Raw genomic sequence first — 24,183 nt, forward strand, 5'->3', positions numbered from 1 at the left:
CACCCCACATGAAACAACTGAGATCTCGAAAAGAAACACCAACTATTTGTTTGCACTTGAAAAGAGATACTACAAAATAAAATGTGTAATGGCACTCAAAATTGATGGCGTATATGGGCGGCAGGTAGCCTAGTGGTTAGAGCGTTGGACTAATAACCGAGAAGTTTCAAGATCGAATCCCCGAGCTGACAAGGTAAAAATGAGCCATTATTTCTAGGCCGTCATTGAAAAAAATATATTTTTTAAACTACCTTGCCTAGTTAAATAAAGTTAAAATAATGCAAAGATCCCATTACAATAGCTGATATTATCAACATTTGTCTTGTCCTTTTATGAAAACCTTTACAACTCACAATTTCAGGAAGATGGCTGTGATAGCTACATTTGCCACATTCAGAATTATGTCCCTGTAATTGAAGATTAGTTCCACTGTTTGCGATTCACCTGTGTCAATCGAAGACAATAGATGAGGCTCTGAATTCAATGAAAAAAGGGAAATAACCTGGCCCTGATGGCCTGTCAGATGAATTCTATAGGCAGGTTTGGGAGATACTAGAATACCCTATTTTTAATATGCTTCAAGGTGTCATTGAAAATGGTAAAATAGTCTCCACTATGAAAAAGGGCCTTATTTCACTGATTCCGAAGCCTGACAAATACCCTTCTTTCATTGACAATTGGAAACCAATTACTTTATTAAATATTGATTACAATACACTCGTTTAGTGTTCAGATGCAATTGACTCCGATGCTGTCATTTTAGTTTTGGACTTCTGTAAAACCTTTGACACAATTGAACATTCATTTCTCTTTCGGTCTCTTAAACATTTTGGTTTCGGAGAAATTGTTTTCAAAGTCATTCACATTTTTCTTTACATAGATAAATAGTTATGTGATATTAAACCTTTACTTCCAAAATATTCAGTATCAACAGAAGTGTACAACAGAGATGCCCAATTTCAGCCTTTTTATTTATTTTGGTAGTGGAACTTTATCTCTAGATATTCTTAATAATACAAATCTGCATGGCTTATCCATTTTTACATAGCAATCAAAATTTCCCAACTGGCTGATGGGCGGCAGGGTAGCCTAGTGGTTAGAGCGTTGGACTAGTAACCCACTGTTCCCAGGCCGTCATTGAAAATAAGAATGTGTTCTTAACTGACTTGCCTGGTTAAATAAAGGTAAAATAAAAAAATAAAAAATAAACGACTCTTTTTTTTAATTTTTAAGACAAAGACCAGGTCGTCCATACCCTTAATGCTATCACTGCATTCTCTATCACATCTGAACTCAAACTGAACAGTTCTAAATGTGACATCTTATGATTATATGACTCTGATGTAAAGAAATAGAAATATTCCTGTAAAGGGCTGTGTTAAATATTTAGGAATACATCTACCAAAAAAGCACTTAGTCAGACATTCATTTCTCGCAATTAATTTTTTAAAGAAAACCAATAATATATTTAATAATTGGCTACAAAGGGATCTTTCTATACTTGGGAGAGTGCTTCTGTCCAAGGCAGAGGGACTGTCTCGCTTTGTGTACGCCTCATTATCTTTATTTGTAAATCCCTCTACCTATAAAGACATCAACAACACCTTTATTGACTTCATCTGGAAAAATACATTTTACAAACTAAAAAAGTCAGTCCTCTCATATAAAATATCTGAAGGAGGTCTGGAAGTGTTGGATTTTGTTGACATAAATAACACTTTCAAGACCAATTGGTTGAAAATATGTTTGGTCAATACAGAATCAATTTGGTATTTAATTCTAAACGATGTGTTTAATAAGTTGGGAGGTCTTCAGTTTGAACTGAAATGTAATTATATTCCTGAAATATTACCCGCTAAATTGGCTAGGTTTCACCAACAAGCTTTAATGTCCTGGAAAATATGTTTCCTGCACAATTTTTAACAACACAAAGCTCTTGTGGCATAATTCAGACATAACCGTAAAGAATAAGTAATTGTTCTACACTAGCTGGCATGAGAAGAAAGAATATTAACTTTGTTCTTGATGTTTTTGACAACAGGGGTAATATTCTTTCATGTTTCTTTCACATTTCAATTTATAACATTGAATGAGTTTCCAATACCTTTCAGAGAGTTTATTTCTGTGATCAAAACCATTCCCAGTGGTCTTACTACACGGATGAAAACTCATCTTAACTTTGGTGATGACCACAGAGCTTATCCAGAACTCAGTTTGGAAGGTGTGAGCTAGAGAAATCTTGTTGTAACAAATATATAAGACACATTTTCCATTCACGGAACCAACTTACGACTAGAGGAAAACATTTCTGGAACATGCTTATTCCTGACATTGTCTGGTTGATGCCTTACAAATATTGTATACCCAAACAAATTTAAGGAACTGCACTTTTAAGGTTCTACATAAGATATATCCATGTAATTCTATGTTGTCGAAATTTGTTGATATTGATGATATCTCCGTTTTCTGTGAAAAAGACGGCGAATATCTGACTCACTTGTTCTATGAATGTAAATCTGTGATATATTTTTGGAAAAACCTTGTAGTGTACTTATTTACCTTTTTTTTAACACTACCCATGTTTTTAACATGAAGGATATAATATGTTACTATTGCAATGATAACAAGACCATTGAAATGATTGTGATTCTTTTTATTCTTGCTGCCAAATACTTTATACACAAACAAAAATTCCAGAATTCTATACCAAAATTACAAATATCTTGTTAAGACATTAGCCATAGTGAATAACAAAAAGAATAGCATCTTGCTGAATCATTACAATGATACTTTTTTCTGAGTGAATACAATTGCACTAGAACTGTCATATTTTTTAAATATTTGTTTTATATATATTTTTAATGTTATTTATATTTTTTGTTGTTGTATGTATTTAATATTTTCTTGTTTATACCTGTGTTTTGTTTTGTTAGACATGTTTGATGTAGGGATGTAAGTTGATCATTTTGTATAATAATAAATATATACAGTACCAGTCAAAAGTTTGGACACACCTACTCATTCAAGGGTTTTTCTATATTTTTAAAATGTTCTACATTGTAGAATAATAGGGAAGACATTAAACTATGAAATAACACATGAAATCATGTAGTAACCAAAAGAAGTGTTAAACAAATCAAAATATATATTATATGGGAGATTCAAAGTAGCCTTGATGACAGCTTTGAACACTTTTGGCATTCTCTCAACCAGCTTCACCTGAAATGCTTTTCTAACAGTCTTGAAGGAGTTCCCACATATGCCGAGGACCTGTTGGCTGCTTTTCCTTCACTTTGCTGTCCAACTCATCCCAAACCATCTCAACTGGGTTGAGGTCGGGTGATTGTGGAGGACAGGTCATCTGATGCAGCACTCCATCACTCTCCTTGGTCAAATAGCCCTAACACAGCCTGGAGGTGTGTTTTGGGTCATTGTCCTGTTGAAAAACAAATTATAGTCTCACTAAGCTCAAACCAGATGGGATGGCATATCACTGCAGAATGCTGTGCTAGCCATGCTGGTTAAGTGTGAATTGAATACTAAAAAAAAATCACACAGTGTCACCAGCAAACCACCATCACACCTCCTCCTCCATGCTTCACGGTGGGAACCACAGATGTGGAGATCATCCATGCACCTACTCTGCATCTCACAAAGACACTGCGATTGGAACCAAAAATCTCAAATTAGGACTCATCAGACCAAAGGACAGATTTCCACCGGTCTAATGTAAAAAAATATATATATTTTGATTTGTTTAACACTTTTTTGGTTACCACAGTTGAAGCCGGAAGTTTACATACACTTAGGTTGGAGTCATTAAAATGCATTTTTCAACCACTCCACAAATTTCTTGTTAACAAACTATAGTTTCGCCAAGTCGGTTAGGACATCTACATTGTGCATGACACAAGGATTTTTCCAACAATTGTTTAGAGACAGATTATTTCACTTATCATTCACTGTATCACAATTCCAGTGGGTCAGATGTTTACATACAATAAGTTGACTGTGCCTTTAAACAGATTGGAATATTCCAGAAAAGTACGTCATCAAATCAAATCAAATTTTTTTATATAGCCCTTCGCACATCAGATGATATCTCAAAGTGCTGTACAGAAACCCAGCCTAAAACCCCAAACAGCAAGCAATGCAGGTGTAGAAGCACGGTGGCTAGGAAAAACTCCCTAGAAAGGCCAAAACCTAGGAAGAAACCTAAGGAGGAACCAGGCTATGTGGGGTGGCCAGTCCTCTTCTGGCTGTGCCGGGTGGAGATTATAACAGAACATGGCCAAGATGTTCAAATGTTCATAAATGACCAACATGGTCAAATAATAATAATCACAGGCAGAACAGTTGAAACTGGAGCAGCAGCATGGCCAGGTGGACTGGGGACAGCAAGGGGTCATCATGTCAGGTAGTCCTGAGGCATGGTCCTAGGGCTCAGGTTCTCCGAGAGAGAGAAAGAAAGAGAGAAAGAGAGAATTAGAGAGAGCATACTTAAATTCACACAGGACACCGGATAGGACAGGAGAAGTACTCCACATATAACAAACTGACCCTAGCCCCTGACACAAACTTCTGCAGCTGAGGCTAAGACAGGAGGGGTCAAGAGACACTGTGGGCCCATCCGATGACATCCCCGGACAGGGCCAAACAGGCTTAGCCCCTCATGGCTTTAGACCCTTCTGATAGGCTAATTGACATAATTTGAGTCAATTGGAGGTGTACCTGTGGATGTATTTCAAGGCCTACTTTCAAACTCAGTGCATCTTTGCTTGGGAAAATCAAAGGAAATCAGCCAAGACCTCAGAAAATAATGGTGGACCTCCACAAGTCTGGTTCATCCTTGGGAGCAATTTCCAAAGGCCTGAAGGTACCACGTTCATTTGTGCAAACAATAGTATGTAAGTATAAACACCATGGGACCATGCAGCCATCATACCGCTCAGGAAGGAGAGGTGTTCTGTCTCCTAGAGATGAACGTACTTTAGTGCGAAAAGTGCAAATCAATCCCAGAACAACAGCAAAGAACCTTGTGAAGATGCTGGAGGAAACAGGTACAAAAGTGTCTACATCCACAGTAAAACGAGTCCTATATCGACATAACCTGAAAGGCCGCTCAGCAAGGAAGAAGCCACTGCTCCAAAACCGCCATTAAAAAGAGCCAGACTACGGTTCGCAACTGCACATGGGGACAAATATTGTACTTTTTGGAGAAATGTCCTCTGGTCTGATGAAACAAAAACAGAACTGTTTGGCCATAATGACCACTGTTATGTATGGAGGAAAAGGGGGAGGCTTGCAAGCCAAAGAACACCATCCCAACCGTGAAGCACGGGGGTGGCAGCATCATGTTGTGGTGTGCTTTGCTGCAGGAGGGACTGGTGCACTTCACAAAATAGATGGCGTCATGAGGATGGAAAATGATGTGGATATTTTGAAGCATCATCTCAAGACATCAGTCAAGAAGTTAAAGCTTGGTCGCAAATGGGTCTTCCAAATGGACAATGACCCCAAGCATACTTCCAAAGTGGTGGCAAAATGGCTTCAGGACAACAAAGTCAAGGTATTGGAGTGGCCATCACAAAGCCCTGACATCAATCCTATAGAAGATTTGTGGGCAGAACTGAAAAAGCGTGTGCGAGCAAAGCGGCCTACAAACCTGACTCGGTTACACCAGCTCTGTCAGGAGGAATGGGCCAAAATTCACCCAACGTATTGTGGGAAGCTTGTGGAAAGCTACCTGAAACATTTGACCCAAGTTAAACAATTTAAAGGCAATGCTGCCAAATACTAATTGAGTGTATGTAAACTTCTGACCCACTGGGAATGTGATGAAATAAAAGCTGAAATAAATAATTCTCTACTATTATTCCGACATTTCACGTTCTTAAAATAAAGTGGTGATCCTAACTGACCTAAAACAGGGGATTTTTACTAGGATTAAATGTCAGGGATTGTTAAACTGAGTTTAAATATATTTAGCTAAGGTGAATGTAAACTTCTGACGTCAACTGTACATGATTCCATATGTGTTACATAGTTTTTGAGGTCTTCACTATTATTCTACAATGTAGAAAACTGTAAAACAATAAAGAAAAACTCTGGAATGAGCAGGTGTGTCCAAACTTTTTACTGGTACTGTATATATAAATCATGCTGCATTCTCTTAACCCACTTGTTCCCTCTTTGAGGAATGGGAACAGAGGAAGAAAATGTAAAATAGACAAATGTTGCTTTAGAAATGTAATTAGCCTTTTATTTCCTAAATACAAAATAGATTATGTGTTTATTCTTATTTCCAATGTGCTTGAATCAGGAGAGACTCGAATGCATCCTCTGCTCAGTTTAATACAGAGAGGCTTTCATCCCCCAAGTGTGGAGGTTCTGTCCTGGTCAGTCCTACAACCAAAGAGAATGGGTGCATTTGAGCGGGTGAAATGGGTGCATTTGAGCGGGTGAAATGTATGCAATCAGTCTGGTGTGTGTGTGTTTCAGCAAGTGAGAAAAAGTGTAAATGTATCTTAATGTGCAAATTCATGAGTGAGCTTGTGGCTTTGTATCTCATCCCCATTAAGATTGTCTGTAGCCTTGATTTCTGAAGCATAAGATTTTCTAATGTAACACAGTGGAACACCTCTAAACCCCCTGGAGAGAAGGAGACAAGCAGAATGAAATGTCATCTTCTTTACTCTTTTAACTCTTTGAGTGAATCTTAAACATGCTGCAGGCAGCTTGGGGCTCTTGCTCTTCTGCTCATCTGCCTATCATTGTCGAGAAAAGCTGGTTTATACTCCCACCTAGTGAGAAGGATGAGACATTGCATTTACATGTTATTTATTACATACCTCAGCACTTATTCTCAAAGCGTAGAACTTCCTACAATCTTTGAATCACCATCCAAGATGCATGGCCACAGCCAAAAAAGCTTTTCATCATTAAGTCTGGAGGGTACTTTCACTGTCCTCTCCTCATTCTCTCGTCTTCACCACAGTTGGAGCCCCCCAGCAGAGACTTCTTAATGGACATGTTTGTTGTCATGTTGGGTTCGGTGAAATGAAAATATACAGCTAAGCCTAGAATAAAGGTGTCATTAAAACCTGAGAGAAAAACGTGCCCTGGAGGAACGGAAATGAATCTTCACACAGGAAAGAAGTGGCTGTTTTCCGATAGAGGGCGCTAGTATGGGTAATTTGGTAGTGGACGAGGGCAAATATCTTTCCTCCCACGTAAAACTACGGTCAGGGTGTGGACGCTGGGGACGTAGACAATCTGCTTTAATCCCAATCTAGCTAACTCTTTCTGTGTAATAATATATCCTGTTTAATCCATAGGGTAAGTTCAATTCAGTTGTGGGGTTTTTTACGCTGATGTATATTCACACTTAGAAATCATAATATGTATTGGGTTTGTTTGCTATCGAGATTGCTAGCTTCGGGCGTCCGGTCTGAAGTCAAGAAGAAGAAGAGGAGGAAAACGGCTCCAACTGTTTTCCCTCTTTACGGGGCTTGATAATGTAACTAAGTATAAATGGTTGTTGAACAAAGTTAAGTACCTAGTGCAGTAACTAGCCACAGTATAACTTTGGACTGAAAACAGTAGCCTATTATCAGTATTCAAAACTGCTGCTAAGTAACGCTAACTATCAAACTAGCTCGAAAGCCAGGTACTGTACTATAGTAGGAGTAGCGGGCCAGCTAACTTAGTATAACGTTAGTAGCTAGATATGACATTCATGTTGGGCTGCCTTTGGCCAATGATTCCTGATTGTTGCTGTTAGTGTCTACAATGGTAGATACAGTATTTGTACTTTTTGTACATTATTTTTTAGCTAGTTAGATTAGCTAGTTTTATGCGATTAGCTAGTGAAATGTAATGTGGAATGCTCCCTGACAGCCACTGCTCATGCCATGGGTCTCATGGGCTATTTATCTGTGCATGTACGATAATATCCACCAATGGCACTAATATGACCATTGCTTGACTTTACAAATACATTAATCTATGAATTTCAAATCAGTCTAAACTAAACCCAAAATGAAAGTGTATGCAGTTTGTGTTCTAGCCCTGAGAAGCCTTCATAAAATTGTTCAAACAGGGTTTTAACTCTACTCGAGTAGTGGATTACTGCAGAGTTTGTCAAGGTGTGAGTCACGACCAGGCATTAGGTCAGGGTATCCCAAACTCGGTAATCGTTTTGGTTTTTGCCCTAGCACAGTACACCGCTGATTTAACTAATCATCAAAGTTTTATAATTTGAATCAGCTGTGTAGTGTTAGGGTAATAACCAAAACGTGCACCCTGCGTTTGGGGAACACTGTATTAGGTAAATCACAAACAACTTGGCTTTACTGCACACCCAATGCAGTTGATTCAGAGTTTGACTGGATTGCCCAATGCCTGAGAGGTCTCCTGTTGCAGTGCAACTAGACAGTCCTTGTGCTCCAGTGCTGTGAAACTAATTAGGGCCCTGAAAGCCTGCTGTGACCTCGTCAAAGTTTTTAGTCTATAGATTACATTGGTTGTTAGTCGGAACAGTGTTCGCTGTCATGTTTTAGAATGTATTTAAGAACTTCGAGGAATCTTTGTCTGTAGTTCTGTTCGTTGAGCATCATACTTCTCGTGTTTGTCTTTTCAGGATTGTGTCACTGGAACTCCACTGTAGCTGTTGTCTCCTTGCTAAGGGACGAATGCACTCCAGGCCACCCCTGAATTCCTTTGGCTGCCTCCCTTGTGTATCCCAGTCCCATCAACGTCTCTCAGAGTGTAAGTTAACAGAAGAAGCAGAGTGAGCCATCATGGATGATATTTTTACCCAGTGCCGGGAAGGCAACGCAGTAGCTGTTCGCCTATGGTTGGACAACACAGAGAATGACCTCAATCAGGGGTGAGTAACTTATCAGCACCTTTTTTTACATAAACATTTTTGTGTCAGATGTTGAATTGTACATACAAGGATATTAATTCACCTGCTATCAGTATCAAGTCTCAGAATCATGCATGTAGGCAGGAGCTTGTGACCCGCTATCAGGAAGCCATGTCTCTATTGGACACACTCTTCAATGTTAAAATATGATATCACATCCAAATGTTGGACTGCTCAGTCATTATTCTATAGCGCAATACACAAATGATGCAGTTGCTAGGTGGAGTCATTTGACGGATTCAGATATTGGCAATTAATACTTTTACATCTGTTCTTTGCCAATCCCCTGTGATGTAATGACCCTTGAGTTGTGCATACAATTAGTTCCACACAGCTGAAATGGGGAAAACTTCCAGGAATGTAGATACCCACCACATCATCCCATGTACAATGAGAGGACATGGATGTGTATTGGTTTACTCGTACATCAAAAGCTGATGGGTAACATTGCTGGGTAATTGCGCTGTTATTGTCTTTCTTTTGATGTGGTTGTTGTCTAGGGTTGTTTGTTGCTGGACTCCTAGTCAGCCCGACTCCCCAACTCTGTGATTGTGACCTGAGATTTGAATCCACTTTTTTCTGAACATGTGACTTGGCTTGGAATGTGAACTTAAAATGAAGCCAAGGATGGCAAATGTCTTGGAAATATGCACTGCCCTGAACATTTGTTTGGTTTGCCATTTATATCAGGTTACTGGGCAAAGACAGAGAGAAGATAAATAATAATGGGTGTTTCCTGCCGTAGCTTGTTTATGTGGCTGTTTTCATTTGACTCTATTGTAGACTGCAAAGCTATAGCCTTGCTCTAATGGTTGCATTTGGAGGTCCATTAGGCTGCGTTTACACAGGCAGCCCAATTCTAACTTTTTTTCGGTCATTTGACCAGTCAGATCAACTCAGAAAAATATCCCATGTGAAAAAATCTGATGTGATTAATCAAAAGGCCAATTGTGGAAAAAAATATCACAATGGGCTGCCTGTGTGAACACAGCCTTACAAAGCAGGCTACATCATGCGTCCTGGCCTACTCTCCTGTATGTATCCTTGTCACAACTGCTGGATCTCAGACATTTCTGGAGGAAGAGGACTTAAAAGAAAATGTACAACATTTTTTTAACCTCATCTGTCCTATATTCAGGCCTGTTATCTCTGCATTCAGAACTATAGAGAAACACAATTGCTGCCCCCAGGGCAATGCTGTCTGAAACTGTTTTTCTCAGTCTCATGCAGAGGCTTGATTGTTGTTGATTACCTTGCTTAGACATTACAGAGCACTATGCATAGATTTTATTTACCAGCGTTCATTGTTTCATTTTTAGTTTTGCGTTCATACTATTGTGTGTACTTCACTGTAAGTAGCCTATGGGATACACATGCATGGATCTATTGTATTTGTGTGAGTTTGCACAGCCAACCTAACACGTGTGACCCTTCTCCATTAGCCGATTCCCTGTCAAGTCCCACTTATCGGTTAGGTTTATGTATATTTTCCCAATGGGAGAAACACATCCCTACTGGGCCTTTCAGCCCCTGCATTAACTGTGATTACATGGGTTTTATAGCTGACTGTACAAAAACCCACATCCACCCTGTTGAATCCTACCATATCCTATATATTCCTATCCCACACTTTCTCATTGATGGTTTAGTGAAGGTGATTGTGAGCTCGTTTCTCTGTGTGGATGCACAAATGTAAATGTGAGACAAGGACCGTAGTGGAATGCTGCATTCCCTTACAAGGAATAACACGCCAAAAATGAGCAAGAGAAAGGGGGAGGTGTAAACCAGGGAATTGTTGTGGGCTGGACGTAGGGCGCAAACGTGTGTTGGGCCGCCTGTCTACACGCTGCCTATTTCTGATCTCTTTTTTTCACTAGTTGGTCAATCAGATCAGCTTTGAAAAATATCTGATGTGATTGGTCAAAAGACCAATTAGTGGAAAAAAGATCAGATCTCGGCTGCCTGGGCAAACGCAGCCTTAGTGTGTGCAAGGATTTGTCTGCCATTGAAATCCTTGTGTTGGCCGCTTGTGGATTTTCGGGACGCCTAAGTACAAACAGTTTAAAAAATACATTTCCGGGACGGTAAAATGCTTTCTGTGCAAACGTAAATGACAAAACATATATACAGTATGTAGAAAAGATGATGGACCTAAATATTTCTTAGAATAATCTTTGAGAACTAACAATTGCTAAAATAGAAGCTAGACAGTCACCTGACTTTAGCATTATTGTATTTTTTATCCATGGCAAACTGCATGAAATTGCAGTAAATTTGTTTTTAAAAGGCAAACAATTATCTCTGCTCCATGAAGACATTTGTAGAGTAGCTGCAAATTGGTTTTAAAATGGCAAGATTTCTCTACACTGCCAAGATGTGGGCCTCTAAAATGTTATCTTCAGCCCCTAAGGTCGATGTTCACGCCCCCGCAGAAGTCTAATTAGCGTAATAAAACGACTCGTCTGAAGGTCCATGGAACTAGCTGAAAAAAATTAATGGAAGTACATATGCAGACCTTTTTAGTGCCAAAAATAAAGTGTTAAATACACATTAAATAAATGGAAAGGTTTCCTGATCTTTCCTGTCTCAGATATAGGACAGACACTTCAGAACACACTTCCTTTAGATTTTGTTGGGGGACAATCTGTTCCATGTTGTGAATCTGTTATTCAATGCGTTTGTATGGCAGTAAAGCAAACACAATGTTTTTCACTTTTTTAATATATTTTTTATATACTTCAAGGTGTCTTAATTCAATATCAAATTGTAAAATGATCCTTGGTTTGCCCTTGTTAAAACAATTCCATATAACGTAGTTGATGTTGGTTAATAAATCTATTTGTGCATAAAGCTCTTTCCACGGCCTTTTTTTGCATGATGAGATTTACAGACACAAAATGATCCCTCCATGTCGAACGAACAAATTCTGTCGCCATTTATAAAATTGTACCGAAACTTCCTATTTCCATCACAGCTATTGTTGCTTTTATACGGAATTACTTGACTATGGATGAAATGTAGTTTGTGAGTTTTTGCAGAAGAATGCACAGGCAGAGCCATAACACCTTCCTCTCAATCATTCTTCTGTTTCCTGTCCTCCTCTCCCAGTGGTATTAGATGGTGCCACTCATTTCCCCTCAATATTTCCTCACGATGGACCAGCAAATGAGTGACACTTTTTTAAAATGCCGCATAAGGCTATTTCTTGAAGTTGAATCTTTCATTTAGGCCAACTCTACCATAATATTTTTTATTTTCTCTTATACCCATCTCTGATTTTAACTGAAACTGTAATTGAACATTTGAGAGAATTCCTACACTGAAGATTGAGGCTCTTAAAGATAATATTGGCTACGTTTACACAGGCAGTGTGTAAATTAATTATTGGCAAAAGAGCTGATTAATTTGTCAAAAGACCAGAATAGAGCTGCCTGTGTAAACGCAGGTTTTTCAGACGGTTAGTGTATTTGGTCCACTTAGCATAGAAAAAGCAAACACCAGAACATTACAAATGCGACTCCCCACTCTTGAAAATACCTTGTTTGTGTTGTAGACTGTTCCGCCAGTTTGCTGGGTGGCAAAGGAGTGTGAACCATGGCTGGAGGCGTAGTATAGTCAAAGCACATTCAACAACTTACCTTGGCTTACTGCAACGAGAGAGAGACAGGTCGTTATTCCGTTGGACTAGTTTAGTGTAAGATTGGATCCCCCGAGCTGACAAGGTGAAAATATGTCATTCTGCCCCTGAACAAGGCAGTTAACCCACCGTTCCTAGGCCGTCATTGAAAATAAGAATGTGTTCTTAATTGACTTGCCTAGTTAAATAAAGGTATATTTATTTAAAAAATATTAGCAGATTTTTTTATATATATATATATATATATATATATATATATAAAAAAATCTGCAAATATTTTTTAAATATATATTATATATATATATATATAATATATATATATATATATATATATATATATATATAAAAAAATCTGCTAATATTTTTTAAATATATATTATATATATATATATATATATATTATATATATAAAAAAATCTGCAAATCGGCGCCCCAAAATACCGATTTGCGATTGTTATGAATACTTGATATCGGCCCTAATTAATCGGCCATTCCGATTAATCGGTCGACCTCCAGTCTATATTCAGTGCTGTGATATACCATGGTAATGAGTTAGAGGCTCCTTGTTTGGTGAGGAGGCAGGGTGGGTTGTGTATGGTCATGGAGAATGCTGTTTATATTTAATTCCCCAGGGGAGGTTGGTAAATATTGTTCACCCGCCTAGCCCCTGACTGGCCCCTCACATAGTGGTCTTGGAGGGTCACCAACCTAACGTTACGTCTGTGTGAGAGGGGCTGGACTGGGGTGTGAACTGTAGAGCCAGCTGTATACTCTGGGCCTTCCCAGCTCCCACTAGAGCCAGCTGCAACCAATCCTACTGTAGGCTACAGTCAGACACGAAACAAGTATGAGATTTCTCAAATCAAGGTCATACCTCTTTAATTGGTAGCTTGACTCTCCTTTCTGTGGCTGTGTGGATGGCGTGTTTCTTGTGTGTTTTAGAGTGTGCAAATAGACTAGTGTGAAAGAGTAAATCCGTATCAGCCTATTGATGTGAGTCATATGATCTCACAGTGAGCTCAGCAAAGAGACAGACAGGGTGTAGATGGTGCTCTTCAGTCTACAAATCTGAGCCCTGTTGGCAGGTGGAACTGCCTGAAATAACCCCACCCAGGGGGTTGGGAGGGGGGGACAGGCAGGAGAAAGCACCTCTGAAGCCCCCTGGCCTGGTCAACCTTGCTGGGAAAGATTGGAGACACCCCCACTCCTGGCTCCACTGACTGATTCATTGGCCTGGTTCAGGCCAAAATCAGAAATAACTTCCTTTTAGTAAATCCGTTAGCTTCTCCTCTCTGCATGCACTCTGCTTATTGCGGCTCTGCGTATCCATAGCAACGGTTCTGCTTGGGCTGCTCTGCTCAACGAAGAGACCTTAGAGGGCAGTAAGCTACTTTGTCACTCAACTCGGACAACTAAACAAGCATTATTTTCTGTGAAATATCTCCTGCAGTGGTGTAGTGGAGGGTATACGCTGTATACCCACGTACTCTTCAATTGACATTGAGAATACTCACTACTTAATCCCCACACACCGTAACAATTAAGACGGATGGAACCAATCAGAATGTTTATCTTAAAATGTTAATGGTTCTTAACATTTTAGGCATAGAAATGGGCACACGGCGGTAGGTCTACGCCAGTAGATGCTCCTCAAAGGAGGAAGGGTGAATAAAAAAATAATTGTGAAACATTTTAAAAGTGATTCTTTTTAGATAACTACTAAATATATTAATGTCACCAAATAATAGATAAAACACTGTTTTGCAATGAGGCTACTGTAGACCTTCAACAGCACTGTAGGGTAGCACCATGGTATGGCCGGAGGACAGCTAGCTTCCATCCTCCTCTGGGTACATTGATTTCAATACAAAACCTAGGAGGTTCATGGTTCTCACCCCCTTCCATAGACTTACACCGAAATTATGACAACTTCTGGAGGATGTCCTCGAACCCTTCAGAGCTCTTGCAGCATGAACTGACATGTTGTCCACCCAATCAAAGGATCTGAGAATGAACCTAGTACTGAAAGCATAAGCTACAGCTAGCTAGAACTGCAGTTCATTAAATGTGGTGAGTAGTTGACTCTGAGATGAATACAATAGTTGAACAGTTTTTAAAAATGAATTTCTTCCGAAATGAAGGAGAAGCAAGAGATTTTGTATTTTTTTTCCAGTTTCTCTTACTTAGCTAGCAAATGCAGCTAGCTAGTTTAGCTTACTCAAACACCTTTCTCAAACAGAGGGATGCTATGTTAGCTAGCAGGCTATGACTATCCAACACAACTCTGGAACTCTTCCAAATCATGGTACATTTTTGGTTTTACTAATTTATTACCGGCGGTGTAAGTGCTAAACGCTTACTGACTGTACTCTGCAATAGAGGTCGACTGATTATGATTTTTCAATACCGATTATTGGAGGACCAAAAAAGCCGATACCGATTAATCGGCCGATTTTATAAAAAAAAAAAAAAGATTGATTTGTAATAATGACAATTACAACAATACTGAATTAACACTTATTTTAACTTAAAACGTCAATAAAATCAATTTAGCCTCAAATAAATAATGAAACATGTTACATTTGGTTTAAATAATGCAAAAACAAAGTGTTGGAGAAGAAAGTAAAAGTGCAATATGTGCCATGTAAAAAAGCTAACGTTTAAGTTCCTTGCTCAGAACATGAGAACATATGAAAGTTGATGGTTCCTTTTAACATGAAACTTCAATATTCCAAGGTAAGAAGTTTTAGGTTGTAGTTAATATAGTATTTATAGGACTATTTCTCTCAATACCATTTATTTCATATACCGTTTATTATTTCAGTGAAATATGGAACCGTTCGGTATTTTATCTAACGGGTGGCATCCCTAAGTCTAAATATTGTTGTTACATTGCACAACCTTCAATGTATGTCATAATTACGTACAATTCTGGGAAATTAGTTCGCAATGAGCCAGGCAGCCCAAACTGTTGCATATACCCTGACTCTGCGTGCAATGAACGCAAGAGAAATTACACAATTTCACCTGGTTAATATTGCCTGCTAAACTGGATCAGTAGTTATAACTAGTGATTATGATTGTTTCTTATAAGATTAATGCTAGCTAGCAATTTACTTTGGCTTCTACTACATTCGCGTAACAAGCATACTACTCGTGGAGTGCAATGGTTAGAGCGTTGGACTGGATAACTGTGCGGTTGCAAGATTGGAACCCCTGAGCTGACGAGGTGAAAATCTGTCTTTCTGCCCCTGAACAAGACAGTTAACCCACAGTTCCTAGGCAGTCATTGAAATAAGAATGTGTTCTTAACTGACTTGCCTAGTTAAATAAAAGTTATAAAAAAAATATTAAAACATTTAAAAAATAATCGGAAATCTGCACCCAAAAATACCGATTTACGATTGTTGTGAAAACTTGAAATCGGCCCTAATTAATCGGTCGACCTCTACTCTGTAACATTACTGTGAGTTTGTAACACGTTAGTTCTATTAGCTATGTTGACCGTAGGTAATATGGTGTCAACGATGTAAGTTGTGTGTAGCAGTTAGGATATGGTTTAGAGGTCGACCGATTTAATCGGAATGGCAGATTAATTGGGGCCGATTTCAAGCTTTCATAACAATTGGAAATAGGTATTTTTGGATGCCAATTTTGACACGTTTTAAAATATTTTTTAATATTTATTTTTACAAGTCACTTAAGACTGACGGCCTAGGAACGGTGGGTTAACTGCCTTGTTCAGGGGCAGAATGACATATTTTCACCTTGTCAGCTCAGGGATTCAATCTTGCAACCTTACGGTTAACTAGTCCAATGCTCTAACCACCTGCCTCACGAGGAACCTGCTTGTTACGCGAATGCAGTAAGTTGCTAGCTAGCATTAAACTTATCTTATAAAAAAACAATCAATAATAATCACTAGTTAACGATACATGGTTGATGATATTACTAGATATCTAGCGTGTCCTGTGTTGCATATAATCGATGCGGTGCACTTTCGCGAAAAAGGACTGTCATTGCTCCAACGTGTACCTAGCCATCAACATCAATGCCTTTCTTAAAATCAATGCAACGAAGTATATATTTTTAAACCGTCATATTTAGCTAAAAGAAATCCAGGTTAGCAGGGAATATTAACCAGGTCAAATTGTGTCACTTCTCTTGCGTTCATTGCACGCAGAGCCAGGGTATATGCAACAGTTTGGGCTCATTGCAAACTAATTTGCCAGAATTTTACGTAATTATGACATTGAAGGTTGTGCAATGTAACAGCAATATTTAGCCTTAGGGATGCCATCCGTTAGATAAAATATGGAACGGTTCCATATTTCACTGAAAGAATAAACGTTTTGTTTTCGAAATGATAGTTTCCGGATTCGACCATATTAATGACCTAAGGCTCGTATTTCTGTGTTATGTTATAATTAAGTATATGATTTGATAGAGCAGTCTGACTGAGCGATGGTAGGCACCAACAGGCTCGTAAGCATTCATTCAAACAGCACTTTCGTGCGTTTTGCCAGCAACTCTTCGCAATGCTTCAAGCAATAGTCCAAGGTATATGAAATACAAATGGTATAGAGAGAAATAGTCATAATTCCTACAATAACTACAACTTAAAACTTCTTACTTGGGAATATTGAAGACTCATGTTAAAAGGAACCACCAGCTTTCTGATGTTCTGAGCAAGGAACTTAAACGTTAACTTTATTCCATGGCACATATTGCACTTTTAATTTCTTCTCCAACACATTGTTTTTGCATTATTTAAACCAAATTGAACATGTTTATTTGAGGCTAAATTGATTTTATTGATGTATTATATTAAGTTAAAATAAGTGTTCATTCAGTGTTGTAATTGTCATAATTACAAAAAACAAAAATTAATTGGCCTATTAATCGGTATCGGCTTTGTTTGGTCCTCCAATAATCTGTATCGGCGTTGAAAAATTATAATCGGTCGACCTCCCTCATATGGTTAGGCTTGGAATTTATTGATTTATTTTTTTGGTCTGGTAACACAACTGATGTGTTGTGCATTTGATGTCCACAAACTAAGGAAAAGGGTCATAAGAGGAGAGCACATAGATGCAAGAAGGAATACAACGTGGCTGCTATGAAAGTGAACTGTGTTTACGTGTGCTCAAGGGTGTATTCATTCTGCTGATTCTGTTGGGGAAATAAAATTTTAAAAATCTTAAATGGAAGTGAATGAAATGGTGTTAAACATTTCTGAATTTGTATAATAGAAACTCGTATGCAGCTGTTTGGACTAAGGAACTAATGATTACACCCTAGATAAGCTAGATACAGGCAAGAGTGTGCGAGGCGTTATTGAATGTGTCACTGTCTGTCCATGTGTCACCTCAATCTTCTCTCGACCTGTGCACCTAGTAAACGTTCATTCATAGTCTAGGCTGTAGCTACCTCATGATGGGTATAAGGAAAATTAGAGTATCATGTAGTAGCCTAAACCTACTGCTGTTAAATTGAACTTGGTGAATGGAATATGAATGACAGTCATCCAATATGCTGTAATAGAAATAAGGCCATGCTCATGAAGAGAGAGAGAAATAATCGTCCTCCCTCAACTTAAACGGCACAATCCGCCACTGGTATACGTGTGAAAGTTCAAAAATGCAATTTGTGGGAAAAGACCATTCTAAAATGCGCACTGTTTATGTGAGCAGTGTCATGGACAGAGATGGAAATATCTGTTAGAAATTTAGAGGAGCTCTTATGATGGAACACTAGGAATAATGACTTTGGCTTCTAGACAAAGAATTTAGAAAACCAATAGAACAAGAGAATGCATATGAGGATGCCTATGCCATTATCAAATTATTGCCTCCATGTTTCTATGGTGGGATTTGGGCAAGAGGGTACTTTGAAGCAAGTTAAGACATGCCTCATATCAAGTGAAACGTCCAGATTTCAAACAATTAAGGAACAGTAAAAATATAGCAATGCTAATGATGGGCCTAACAGTCTTCTGGTAGAGGGGAAGGCTTTCCGAAAAACCTCAATTAAATGTTAACTAAGCTACAAAGACGCCATGATTATTTGCGTCAATCCAGTGGCCATTTGTTTAGCAACCTCCATCTCATGTGCTAGAGAAACCCCATTAACCAAACAACAGTTCTAGGTGCCTGTGCACTAGAATTAAAGGGTAACTAACTACAGACCTCAAGTGTTGTGGTTTAAGCATTGTTATGGACTTCGACAACAGAATTGTTTTTTTTCGATTAAAAAAAAAAGTGACTGAGGAAAAAAAGAATCTGAAACCTGTGAATTTCTGGATCAGTTGACACTCTTTTTACAGCTTGGGTTGGCCTTACTGTGAAAGACCAATATTTGATAATTTTAGGTCATTCAGAGGGTATGTCACTGTTTCGCATTACATTTTTCACGGGGGTTATCTTCGCCTGGTGGGCAATTTGGGAAATGTTTTGCTAAATTTGAGTATACCCATTTCTCCAAGCACCACTACACCGCTGCTTTCTTTAGTGACCAACTGAGGGGTTGATAGGTCGCTTTAAATGGCCTGTATTTACTATGGCCGCACAATTAATCAAATTCACATTGAAATCGTAATATTGACGCTCAATATCTATATTGCATGCAATATTTTGAAATGCATCTCCATTTATTGTTTACTCTGTTTCTTCTCCTTGTGGCTGCTTCCCACACACACCAAGCTCCGCCCCCTGTCACTCAAAGAGTGCGGTTCCTCCTCCCCGCTGTTGAGATTCAATATAAATGTGCATGCTGTTCTGTTATGTCAAATGCGGTCAACCGATTGTTCCAAACTAGAACGATGCTGCTTTCCACTTTACTTCTTAATACAAGTCATTACATTTCTTTGATTCCAACAGTTCATCTAAGTGTTTTGCTTCATATTGTGTGTCAAATCGCAATATTTGGTGAAAGCAAATTGCAATTAGATTTTTTTGGGGCCCATATTGTACAGCCATAGTATTCATCCTGAATGAACTCTGCTGGGATCATTGATTTACAATTACTGTCCTACTTGATATCATTGTCTGCTGGAGAGGGCTGCTGTATGAGTACATTGGGCTAAATCTGTTCTGAGCACATCTACAGGTCATCCACCTAGGTTTCTGGATGGTGTGTGTTAGGGGAGGCAGGGTTTCTGTGGGCCTCATTGATGCTGTTTTCCCTGGAACACTGTCTCCTGTTTGTGTTGTTGTGGAAGTGGAAGGTTAGAACTCCATAAAGGGGGCTGTTTTCATCACAATACCCCCTCAGTTCTCAACTTCCAGATCGAAACATTCAGCACTTTTCTCTCACTGTCGTGTTTCTAGCAAGTGCAGCATGATTTAATTTATACACAGAGCGTCACACATCTTGGCACAAATCATAAGCACATCAGAGCCCTATGGAATTCTTCTGACATTCAGGAATGAGTGGAGAATGGAACATTTCATCGTCAAATTCCTCTCCATTTGTTGACAGGCTGTGAGAGAGAGAAGGAAAGAGGGAGGGAGCTAGTGGTAGAAGGGAGGGTAGTGGAGAAGTTTTGGCGTGTGCGGGAACAATCTGGAGGGGGGGGCTGAGGTGATGAAGGCCAGTGACAGGATAAAGCAGCAGAGGCCCGAGAAATGCAGCAGGACATAACACATAGCAGCTGGGGAGTTGTGTATGTGTGTGTGTGTGTGTGTGTGTGTGTGTGTGCCCCTGGTGAAGGAAGTCTCCCCGACCCTTATAAGGCCTGCAGAGAATGCTTGTCCTGTTGTTCTTTTAGTCCCCCTTTCGTGATTGCCTCACTACTATACGCCAGCCAGCTCTGTCTGCCCCCACTGCCTCGCTACTATACGCCAGCCAGCTCAGTCTGCCCCCACTGCCTCACTACTATACGCCAGCCAGCTCTGTCTGTCCCCACTGCCTCACTACTATACGCCAGCCAGCTCAGTCTGTCCCCACTGCCTCACTACTATACGCCAGCCAGCTCAGTCTGTCCCCACTGCCTCACTACTATACGCCAGCCAGCTCAGTCTGTCCCCACTGCCTCACTACTATACGCCAACCAGCTCTGTCTGCCCCCACTGCCTCACTACTATACGCCAGCCAGCTCAGTCTGTCCCCACTGCCTCACTACTATACGCCAGCCAGCTCAGTCTGTCCCCACTGCCTCACTACTATACGCTAGCCAGCTCTGTCTGCCCCCACTGCCTCACTACTATACGCCAGCCAGCTCTGTCTGTCCCCACTGCCTCACTACTATACGCCAGCCAGCTCAGTCTGTCCCCACTGCCTCGCTACTATACGCCAGCCAGCTCAGTCTGCCCCCACTGCCTCACTACTATACGCCAGCCAGCTCTGTCTGTCCCCACTGCCTCACTACTATACGCCAGCCAGCTCAGTCTGTCCCCACTGCCTCACTACTATACGCCAGCCAGCTCAGTCTGTCCCCACTGCCTCACTACTATACGCCAGCCAGCTCAGTCTGTCCCCACTGCCTCACTACTATACGCCAACCAGCTCTGTCTGCCCCCACTGCCTCACTACTATACGCCAGCCAGCTCAGTCTGTCCCCACTGCCTCACTACTATACGCCAGCCAGCTCAGTCTGTCCCCACTGCCTCACTACTATACGCTAGCCAGCTCTGTCTGCCCCCACTGCCTCACTACTATACGCCAGCCAGCTCTGTCTGTCCCCACTGCCTCACTACTATACGCCAGCCAGCTCAGTCTGTCCCCACTGCCTCACTACTATACGCCAGCCAGCGCAGTCTGTCCCCACTGCCTCACTACTATACGCTAGCCAGCTCTGTCTGCCCCCACTGCCTCACTACTATACTCCAGCCAGCTCTGTCTGCCCCCACTGCCTCACTACTATACGCCAGCCAGCTCAGTCTGCCCCCACTGCCTCACTACTATACGCCAGCCAGCTCAGTCTGTCCCCACTGCCTCACTACTATACGCCAGCCAGCTCTGTCTGTCCCCACTGCCTCACTACTATACCAAATCAAATTTTAGTAGTCACGTGCGCTGAATACAACTGGTGTTGACCTTACAGTGAAATACTTACTTACGAGCCCTTAACCAACAATGCCGTTAAAAAATATACATAAGAAATAAAAGTAACAAGTAATTAAAGAGCAGCAGTAAAATGACAATAGCGTGACTATATACATGGGGGTACCGGTTAGTCGAGGTAATTGAGGAAATATGTACATGTAGGTAGCGTTATTAAAGTGACTATGCATAGATGATAACAGAGTAGCAGCGGTGTAAAAGGGGGGGGGGGCAATGCAAATAGTCTGGGTAGCCATTTTGAATAGACGTTCAGGAGTCTTACGGCTTGGGGGTAGAAGCTGTTTAGAAGCCTCTTGGACCTAGACTTGGCGCTCCGGTGCCGCTTGCCGTGCGGTAGCTGAGAGACTAGTCTTTGACTAGGGTGGCTGGAGTCTTTGACACATTTTAGGGCCTTCCTCTGACACCGTCTGGTATTAGAGGTCCTGGATGTCAGGAAGCTTGGCCCCAGTGATGTACTGGGCCATTCGCACTACTTCCTGTAGTGCCTTGCGGTCAGAGGCCGAGCAGTTGCCATACCAGGCAGGGATGAAACCAGTCAGGATGGTGCAGCTGTAGAACCTTTTGAGGATCTGAGGACCCATGCCAAATCTTTTTAGTCTCCTGAGATGGAATAGGCATTGTCGTGCCCTCTTCTCAACTGTCTTGGTGTGCTTGGACCATGTTCGTTTGTTGATGTGGACACCAAGGAACTTGAAGCTCTCAACCTGCTCCACTGCAGCCCCGTCGACGAGAATGGAGGCGTGCTCGGTCCTCTCTTTCCTGTAGTCCACAATCATCATCTTTGTCTTGATCACATTGAGGGAGAGGCTGTTGTCCTGGCACCACACGGCCAGGTCTCTGACCTTCCTATAGGCTGTCTTGTCGTTGTTGGTGATCAGGCCTACCACGCCGGCCAGCTCTCGGTTTGTCCCCACTGCCTCTCTACCATACGCCGGCCAGCTCTCGGTCTGTCTCCACTGCCTCTCCACCATACGCCGGCCAGCTCTCGGTCTGTCTTCACTGCCTCTCTACCATACGCCGGCCAGCTCTCGGTCTGTCTCCACTGCCTCTCTACCATACGCCGGCCAGCTCTCGGTCTGTCTCCACTGCCTCTCCACCATACGCCGGCCAGCTCTCGGTCTGTCTCCACTGCCTCTCTACCATACGCTGGCCAGCTCTCGGTCTGTCCACATTTCTACTTCGCTTTCCTTTTCATGCACACATTCTCTGCCTGGGCTGGGTTCAGTATGAAAAAGAAAATGTGACATTTTCAGTTAAACAGTTCCTGTGAAGAAGGTTTTGGAGAAACATGTTGTTCAGTGCAAAGCGTTACGCAACGTACCAAACGTTCAATTGGACTGAACGCACCAACCATGCTCTCTTGCCCCTCTGTCTGACTGTCACTGTTAAGGTTGTTAAGGTCATCGCGGGGACGCTGTCATGAGGTGTCACTCCTTTCCTGTCAGAGGCCAGTCAGGCTACTGTCCTAACATGTGTTTCTGTCAATGTGACTAAGGCAGAGTGGGACGGGTTGCCACTGCCAGCAGCACATCTCCTCTGTTGCTCTGTGACTGACTGCTGGGCAGGCTGAGTTCATATTAAGTTCCTGTTTCCTGGCTGGATGTTGACAGAATTTCACTATCAGTCATGATCATCTGTTTTCATCATTTCTCTGTTCTTTGCTCACAGCTGTGCATTGCTGCACTGCATTCCCCTGCCTACTGCCAAACTCTGCTGTTTTAACTAGATAGGCTTAGGCTTAAAGGCACTTCATGCCTCTATAAGCCATTAGGCCAAGCAGGCACAGGGAGTTTTTGCTTACCTCTCAGTTACGAACAAGGCTATGCTGTAGGTAGCAGTATCATGTCATTTAGTACTGAGAATCCAGATAGGCCTACACCATTAATCAGACAGAGTCCTGCTAGGCGCTTTAAGATCTATACTGCTGTTATATGACAGGGTTGGGTGGTTGTTGTTAAATGACCAGGGGCTAGTAGTTTCCTCCTTGCTAGTAGTAAACGGTCCGTGGTGTGAAAGCAGTATGGTGTGATGTTATTCTGTCCTCAGTGATGACCATGGCTTCAGTCCTCTCCACTGGGCGTGCAGGGAAGGCCGCTCCAGCGTGGTGGACATGCTCATCATGAGAGGGGCTCGCATCAACGTCATGAACAGAGGAGATGACACGCCCCTGCACCTGGCCTCCAGCCACGGCCACAGAGACATCGTGGGCAAGGTGGGGCTGAGTGGAGACACTGCACAAAAACGACTTGCATATATACACACTGCACTTACTACACACACACAAACACTTGATGTCAATTATATCATTGGGTTGATACAGCTTCTCTTTAGGTTGATATAGCTTCAGCTATTAAAGGCCAGGAATAACTTAAGAAACCAGAGTTGATGGCTGCCCAACACCCCAACTCACTGCATGTTTAAAACTTGTCTGCTCTTGTTGCAGTGCTGACTGACATCAGTCGCAGTTTCTGGTTTGGTAGCGCTGCATAACCATGGTTATGATTTGGTTTAATATTAGACGTCACGATACCTCTGGAATGTGTGAGCAGACAGG

The 24,183-nt window shown here is 41.1% G+C and overlaps 1 protein-coding gene across 2 annotated transcripts in view; it reads left to right on the forward strand.

Moving 5' to 3' along the window:
• The first annotated feature begins 11 nt into the window (after window positions 1-11).
• The window catches only part of LOC109905881 (integrin-linked protein kinase), a 28,564-nt gene continuing 4,392 nt past the window's right edge, over window positions 12-24,183 (forward strand). Inside the window, exons 1-3 of one of the 2 annotated variants that reach the window (XM_031791142.1) lie at window positions 12-193; window positions 8,642-8,890; window positions 23,676-23,841. In XM_031791142.1, coding sequence (XP_031647002.1) covers window positions 8,802-8,890; window positions 23,676-23,841 — 255 coding nt within the window. In that variant the 5' untranslated portion in view covers window positions 12-193; window positions 8,642-8,801. Of the gene's footprint in view, window positions 194-7,128; window positions 7,339-8,641; window positions 8,891-23,675; window positions 23,842-24,183 lie in introns of those variants that run through there. The other variant, XM_020503533.2, reaches the window with a different exon arrangement.

The sequence above is a fragment of the Oncorhynchus kisutch genome, linkage group LG15 (assembly GCF_002021735.2).
Source record: "Oncorhynchus kisutch isolate 150728-3 linkage group LG15, Okis_V2, whole genome shotgun sequence".
Classification (NCBI taxonomy): Eukaryota; Metazoa; Chordata; class Actinopteri; order Salmoniformes; family Salmonidae; genus Oncorhynchus; species Oncorhynchus kisutch.